The 8,173-nt window shown below is 55.1% G+C and overlaps 1 protein-coding gene across 1 annotated transcript in view; it reads right to left on the reverse strand.

Moving 5' to 3' along the window:
• Positions 1-512: 512 nt before the first annotated feature.
• Positions 513-8,173, reverse strand: part of LOC141919976 (hemoglobin subunit rho) — a 118,228-nt gene continuing 110,567 nt past the window's right edge. The window contains exons 2-4 of the mRNA XM_074816640.1: positions 2,027-2,133; positions 1,686-1,908; positions 513-656 (exon numbers count right to left, since the gene is read on the reverse strand). Of these exons, the coding sequence (XP_074672741.1) occupies positions 528-656; positions 1,686-1,908; positions 2,027-2,118 (444 nt within the window). The 5' untranslated portion in view covers positions 2,119-2,133 and the 3' untranslated portion in view covers positions 513-527. The remainder of the gene's footprint in view (positions 657-1,685; positions 1,909-2,026; positions 2,134-8,173) is intronic.

The following is an 8,173-nucleotide window of genomic DNA, read 5'->3' on the forward strand; positions in this document are numbered from 1 at the left end:
TGAATCTCTACAAAATTACATCCTTGTATGTATTATGGGTGGAGAGGTTTAGGGCCAGAGGGGCCCTTGCTTGGCCTCTGCACAGAACAGGCCATAAATCTGCCCCCACCCCAGCAGTTTCAGCCAGCCCAGAGGTACTGGGTGGGCTGGGACATGCCCATCGCTGGTTTAGAGGCCGGTATCCCCCGATGTGCCACCGGAGCTCCCTGCGTGAGGGACACCCCAGCATCACTTTGTGTGTGGAGACCCAGGACCCCAGCGGGCAGGCAGGAAGGGGCAGCTCCAAGCAGGCTGATGCCTCTCAGGGAGACCCCAAATAGTCGGGAAAAGCAGCTCCCCTTTGGCCAGCCTGGCTGCCTTTCTGGAGGGGGATGCTCCCAGCAGCCCACAGCACATCTTCCCCCTTTCATGGCCCTTGCTCCCTCCCTCCCACCCCACAGGCAGCCACAAGACACAGAAGCACACTAAGGAGTCCAGAAAATGTGGGTTTTTATTGACTGTTACAGACACATCTCCCTCCCGAGTGTTTAATGGTACTTGTAGGCCAGAGCATGGGCCACCACGCCGACCAGCTTCTGCCAAGTGGCCTGGCAGGCAGGGGTGAAGTCCTTGGTGAAGTGCGCAGCCAGCACAATGATGAGGATGTCTCCCAGGAGCTGCAGAGGAGAAGGAAGGAAATCAGGTCAGCACGGTGCTGAGTAGCCCTTCGCCCTGCACAGGACCCGGGGACCAGGGGCTGGAGGGAACCCGGCTCTCTCCCGGCTCTCTGGAGGGTCCTGGAGGCTGTGACCCAGGGAAACTGAATTCTCTGTGCAGGAAAATAGTTCTGTGCTGACCATATGCAGCAGTATCCTCCTGCTCTGTCTCTGCTTCTTCTCACACCTGCTTTTTCCATCCTCTAGACCTTATTACCTTATTTCCAGACATTTTCTGCTTTTTTTTTTTTTTTTTTTGTGCTGTGAAAACACATGCCTACTTGAGGGCTAGGGTCAGTGTGAGGTCTACCTGCTACATCCCCCAAATCAGTCTTAAACAGAGACTGAAACAGAGGCCATCAGCCACATCCAGCCCTCTCAATCACTGAGCCTGAACTGCTCCCTCTCTTCACCCACAGTGACTTCTCACCCCCTGCACCCTGATCTCTTTTGCTTCATCTCCCTCCTGTTCCCCTCCCTCATCTGCTGACCTTGTCCCCCCGCTCAGACCTGTCCTCTCTGTCTCTAATCCCAGTCTGAAACTCTTCCTATCAGTGTCCGGCCTCTGAGCATCCCACATTTGTTTTTCCCTCTCCCCCCATGTCTGCCAGACTTGGAAAAAGGGGAGACGAAGTGGGCCCCATCCTTGGGGCCAGGAGGTGCCAGGGAGCGGCTGCCCGTGGCACCTACACAGCAGGACATCCCTCCCCGCTCTCCACCCTCAGCCTCACTCAGCCTCCCGGCATCCTTCTGCCACTTTTCTCAAGCCATGCACAAGCCCCCAGGCTTTCAGAGCATCTCCCATATTTGTCACCAAACCCCCCACGACCTGCAACCTAACCTTCCCCTCTCCCCCAACTTCCATCCAAGCTAGCCCCTTTCTGTTTGGTAACTAAAATACGTGTTATTGATGCTTGTTTGAAACCCCCCAGGCGCTGAGATATTCTGCAGGGTGGAAGGAGAGAGGGTCAAGCTCCGAGTGCAGCTCACCCTGAAGTTCTCGGGGTCCACGTGCAGCTTCTCGCAGTGCAGCTCGGACAGCTTGGAGAAGGTCGCCTTGAGGTTTTCCAGGTTCTTGACGGCATCCCCGAAGGAGGTGAGCACTTTCTTGCCGTGGGCGCGGACCTTGGGGTTGCCGATGATGGCGGTGGGGCTGGAGAGGTTCCCAAAGTTATCGAAGAACCTCTGGGTCCAGGGGTAGACGATCAGCAGCCTGGGGAGAGGCAGAGGGACACAAGCAGACACACAGACACATTAACACTTCCAAATGCAATCACCACAGTTTCTCTATCCCGGCTGCAGCCGAGCAGATGCCCCGGAGCGGGACCTACCTGGCCAGGGCCTCGGCACCGCATTCCTCCACGTTGACCTTGCCCCAGACGCTGGTGATGAGCTGCTTCTCCTCGGCTGTCCAGTGCACCATGGTGGCGGGTGGAGGCTTTGCTCGGCGTCGCAGGAGGACACAGACCCCGTAGCTGAGCTGCGGACCCCACGGAGGCTTTTATCCCCTGCCAGCAGCTCCTCCCCGTCCTGCGCAGGGGGGGTCATTGGCTGGGGCCGGTGGGGGGGGTCCCCATCAGTCAGTCTGTCCATGGAGTGGTCAGTCTGCAGCAAGGTGTGGTCTTCAAGGAAAAGGCCCTGGGACTTGCTTAACGGGCAGGCTCAGGACACAACACCCCCTTATCTCTGCCTCCTTTTGCCGTGACTGCCTGCTCACCACAGGCACGCACGTGCTGCCCCGTGCCCTGCAGACCGCACTGACCCACCTGCACGGTGTTTCACCACAGCTTCATGCCAGCAGCACCCAACCTTTGAGTCCTCTGCACTCTCCACTCGGCTCTCTAAACTCGAGGGGTATTTTTCTGATGGGACAGGTGACCTGATTTATGAACTTGGGCTCTTCACAGACCCCTCTGCACGGGAGCAGGCTCTCAGGGATGCCGAGTGCTGTTGCCCTTGGCCACAACTCTGCAGCTCTGGACACACAGACCCGCAGAGATGCTCCTGTAAGTTTTCCTAAGCCTGCGCCTTTCATCAGGCAAAAGGGTGGAAAATGTTGGCCTGCTAGCCCAGTTCCTCCACACCTGAACCACGTGTTGGAGACCCATGGAGGCGCAGCTGTGCTTGGTGTTCATGAAACAGAGATCACCCCCTCGTGCTCCAGGTTTCGGGGAATACCTGTGTGGGATGCCAGGGCAGGGGAGGTTGTGACTGGGGCAGAGGCTCCTCCACCCTTTTGGTGTGTGTACAGTATTACCAAGGCAGGCCCTTCCCTGGCCTCCCCCTGCCGCGACATTAAACGCTTTGCACAAGGACAGCAGGACCCACCATGTTACAACCATCCCCCCCAGCTCAGGGTCTGACCAAGGGCCTGTGGGTGACTCTGGGGGTCACTTTCCCATTGAACTACATGGGTGTTCCCCTGTTTTTCAGCCTTCAGGTGAAGCTCTGCTCCTGCATGTGGGAATTAAGACTTGGGGGTTAGCAAAATGTAAACTGACCTTGAGGTCAGAAGAATGATCGTGGGAAACTGAGGCAGCATTATGTAACACCGTGTTGTGTGAAAAACAGCAGTAAAAAACACCCCCTGCAGAGCGTGGTGAGCAGTAAAGAGGCAAAACCTGAAAGTCAGTAGGCTGTAAAAGTAAAAACGAACCTGTGTAAACAGGTGGGAATAAATTGGGAGCTTGTGCAGAGTGCAGCAGCATTTGCTCCTGGCAGTGCCCCCTCCTTCAACAAACTGGTGTGAGTTTGTCATGATTCGGTGCGTTGCCCCGATCCCGGCTGGTCCAAGACTGGCACCCATGCTCAGACAGGCAAAGCCAGGGTGCAGGAGGTGGGGGGTGTCCTGACAAGACCGTGGGCTTTGGGTCTGTCTGCAGGCAGTCTAGGAGTTTTCATCCAGACCTCTGACCCGCTCCAGTTACGGATCAATACTGGTCCATCGATCTCATCAGAGCCACGCTGAGCAGTGGCACAAGCCCATCACTACGATCCAGGCGGGATTCACCTCTGCGGTCACATTTCAGCTCCTTGCCGCAGGGTCCTGGGAGGAATTATTAATTTTTAAAATTTCTGGATCCCAGGCAAGGCCCACAGGCCCCTTCCAGCAGCGAGCGAGGCCCCGGAGTGGTCTGATAACACAATGTGGAGCGGAGGCTGCTCGGCACAGATAAATGTATCGTGCAGGTGGCCAGCGCTTGCTTTAGTTCCTTACCTAAAGAGCAGACACACAGTCAACACGCCCTTCGTTCTTAAGAAGATCTGAAGAGTTCAGAAGTTGTCAATTTTCAATAAGACAGGCCTCAAAGAGCGAAATCTAATATGTGCAATCCTAAATTCACGGCAGCTATTCCCACCATGGGCATCAGCCAACGCGCACAACCGAGCACAGAGCTGACCAGAACAGCTGTGCGCTCAGCTGGGGGATGAAAATAAATGGCCTAGCACGGCCTTTTCATGTATCACTTCTCTCATCCCCTAGTCCGCATTTCCTGGCAGACCCACATTGAAAATAAAATCCAAGCTACATCTGGGTATATTATTAGCAATGCATTTGCCTCGTCTGTGATAAGAGTCTCATTTTCAGCTCTGCAAAGCTGAACTTTAAAAGAGAAAAGATAATGATGCTTTTCTTCTGCATTTGAACCAGCAGCATGAAAAAGCTCGGGGAGGGGTGGCAGAGATCAGGAGAACTGTGAAGCTGGGACAAGCGGGACAACATCAAACCCAGAGGCTTGGAGGAGACTATTAACTGCAGTATTAATATTAGAAAACGTGGTTAATGAATGCTGTTTTTCTGGACTCTGCAGAAAAGCAGGCAGAGACGTGGCTTGTGGTGAGAAGCCTCGGGTCCTGGTCCCACGCCTGGACCCGTTCAGGGTCTGGTTTGCTGGTGCAGCTGTGGGAGCAGGGCCACGGCTTCCCAGGACCGGTAACGATGGTCACAAAGAGCTGGGGGAAGGGGGAAGGCAGAGGAAAGAGAGGAGGAAGAGAGGCTGAAGTCATCCCAGCTCATTTGGTGCCGTATTGATTCCGTTTAATGGCTTCTTTTACACTCACAGTAATTCTTTAAACTCTTTAAATGCCGTAGGATGGGCAGTGCAGAAAAGGAATAGCAGGTGAATCAGCCAGCTAATCAGGTCAGGGTCATATTGTAGACTTGTATGCCTCTGCATGTGGAAAGTCCATAACAGCAATGGCCTTTTACAGCCACTGTGGGCTGTAAATCCATATATCATGAATTCATGAGCTTCAGCCTCCTCCTGCCCCCCCCAGTTCCTTTGGCTGTGTCCAGTCTAGCACTGGTGCCTTGATCTCACTTGAAGGCCAGAGCTAACTTCCCCCCCCCGCCCCATTAATGTAAAGGGTTGCTCCAGAAAATGGTGCTTGGGGCAAAAGGGGACTTCAGGTGCCTGTCCAGGTGAGCCCCAAATTCAGGAGCAGAGCAAAGCCTTCCATAATGCTCAGACTGCAAGGAAAGGGGCAGAGCAGCTGCTGTAAACCTGGTCAGGATGTGGTCGGTGCCGAACTCAGCAGCAGCCTGCTCTGAAAGCACCATAACTTACACAGCTTTTCCTGACTGCGACTGGCTGGTTACTAGCCTGAACATGAAAGCCAAGGAGAATTTCTGAAAATGCAATTTTTTTCCGTAGGAGGGAAAGGGAAAATAAAAAAGACCATAAACAGAAGAGGTACCGGCGCACTGCGGTGGAGGTTCGGAGCAGATTGGGGTTTTACAGCAAACAGGCAGAGCCTGATGTTATTACCAAGGAGAATTATCGAATTTAGCTGTGGCTCACTGCCTGAGGCACTCTGCTTTCAACACAAAGACATTTCAAATTGTTTCTCTGCCGTAACAATAAACTAAGGGAAAATATAACTGCAGGTTAAATGAATGCCTCTCTGCCCCTAACAGGGATCTCTCCTTTCAGGATCCAGGTTTAACCCTTTGTACCCTCTAGGCCTAACTCCAAGAGGTGCAGAGCACCCCTTGCTCTGACTGCTCTGGCCTGAATTTCACGCCACATAACGACTTACTTATCATGCAAGTGTTTTTTAATTGGCTTAGAGCCTTTTACTGTATGGCTTTAATTTTGTAGGGAACCTCCTGGGTCTGAAATTTGGGTCTCAGGTGACACTGCCTGGAGGTTGGGGGTTGGTGGCCGCAGAAATGCACAAGGGACCCCCAGGGCACAGCAGGAGATGTTCACACATCCCTGTCCCTACCTCCCTGAAAAGGGATTCACCAGCACACACTCGGTCCTAAAGCCAGTCCAGTGTCATAGGTTGGGGGGGGGATTCAGAGCTGAGTGAGGTGAAGAGATGAGAGGCACGAGGTCAGGCCTAAGAGCCAGGAAAAGCTTCAGGGAAAAGCTAAAGATGTAATTAAACAGCTTCTGAGTTATCCCTCAGCACAAGAACTCAGGCAAAAGCAATCCAGAAATAGGCAAAAGCAGCTTTTTTATTCCTGACGAGCTGTCTCCAAGACACTCTCATTTCAGGCAGCGTTTTTCCTGCCTGTAACCGAGTTGGTGTTTGCTCTCAGCCCTCCCCCTCGCTGTGGTTTTCATCTGCTCAGCACAAGAAGGGCACAGGCCCCTGCCCCCTCTGCTCTGGGCTGGAGGGGACACCGAGGGGGACAGCTCGGGTGAGGGACATGGGGGATGCATCACTTCCCGGGGCCCAGAGGGGAAGAGTGACAGAGCAGGGGAGCCAGGTGGGGTTTTCCAGCTGCGAGCAGCTGTGTGATGAGCCTCCACCACAGCACGGTGGACCGTGCCGCACCGCTGCAGCACCGCTGCTCCCAGCGCAGGGCTCTGCCTTGTTTCACAGAATCCCAGAATGATCTCGGTTGGAAAAGCCCTTGAAGCTCCTCCAGTCCAACCATGAACCTCACCCTGACCGTTCCCAACTCCACCAGATCCCTCAGCGCTGGGTCAGCCCGACTCTTCAACCCCTCCAGGGATGGGGACTCCCCCCCTGCCCTGGGCAGCCCATTCCAACGCCCAACAACCCCTTCTGCAAAGAAATCCTTCCTAAGAGCCAGTCTGACCCTGCCCTGGCGCAGCTTGAGGCCATTCCCTCTTGGCCTGCCGCTGGTTCCTTGGCTCAAGAGACTCATCCCCCCTCTCTGCACCCTCCTCTCAGGGAGTTGGAGAGGGCCATGAGGTCTCCCCTCAGCCTTCTCTTCTCCAGACTAAACCCCCCCAGTTCCCTCAGCCGCTCCCCATAAGGAGGATTCCCTAGGCTCGGGCCGATGTGGCATCCCCAGCCCCAGCAATGTCGCACGACACTCAGCTATCGGCCTGACAGCGGGGGGTGGGGACCCCACCACCCTCACCGTGCCCCGCTCCCCCTCTATCGCCCACGGGCAGCCCATCACCGCCCACACCCTGTGAGCCCCGTGCCAGATAGCTCCTCACCACCCTCACTGCAACCCGAGATAAAAGCCAGCGCCCAGCCATGCTCAAGATGTGACAGCCTGTTTTCTGCCCCTGGATTTAGCAGAAATGGGGTGCATCATTAGTGGGGCTGGGGTCCAGCTCTGCTGCCTGCTGGCGTATGGACAGGCATGCCTCCATCCTCACATCAGCCCTAGTATCTATGGGGTACACTGAATTTTCCGATCATCTTTTCTCCTAGGGCAAGTGCGAGGTGTTACAGCACAGGATTCCAGACCTCCCCCCGACCTGGTGCCCAGAGGCAGCGCTCACAGCAGAGCAAAGTGTGCACCAACACAGCTGGTCAGGAGGATGGGAACTGACTCCCAGTCAGTGGTCTCTCCACTCTGCCCCTCTAGAGATGTGGGGATCCCCAAATGTGTGTTCCCCAAGGCCCCTGGGCTCTGCCAGAGCAGGAGGTGAGCAGAGGACAAAGGGATGGAAAATCAGACCCACAGCAAAGGTGCCTTCTAGGGTCTCCTGCCCATGTAGACAAAATAAATGATCGTGATACCACGGGATAACACAGTGCCATGAATTCTAGTGCCCCGGTTAGGAGACCTACAATGCAAAAAGCCCTCAGAGGGTGAGGGACCCTGTCCCTCTGCTCACGCATGGAAATCCTGCAGTGCCACCGCTCTGCTCTGGCAGTTCAGCTGAACCATGGCTAATCCAAAACTCCCGATCCTTGGCGGTTTGCAGTATCCCTGCGGGTCTGCAGGCACAAACACTGCCTGGAGCTGGGGGCTGCCCTGGTGCCGTCACCCTCCGGTGTCTCTGCACTCTGACAAGTCAGCAGGGAATTCCCCTGGACTCAGCTTTTTTTGCAAATGCAGCTCTGCTCGTGCAGGGCTCAAACTCAGATTTGTCAATTGAGGAGAGCAGAAAGTGGCCAGAAAGACCCATGGCCCAGGGCTGGACCCTGGTGCTTTACAGGCCTGGGAAGGGAAGAGCCACAGAGCTGAATAGGTGCTGGACAGACGGTCAGGATCAGCCCACGGAGCACGGAGGGTCTGGGCTGTGGGGCGGGCTGGG

This window comes from Strix aluco, chromosome 2, assembly GCF_031877795.1.
Source record: "Strix aluco isolate bStrAlu1 chromosome 2, bStrAlu1.hap1, whole genome shotgun sequence".
NCBI lineage: Eukaryota > Metazoa > Chordata > Aves > Strigiformes > Strigidae > Strix > Strix aluco.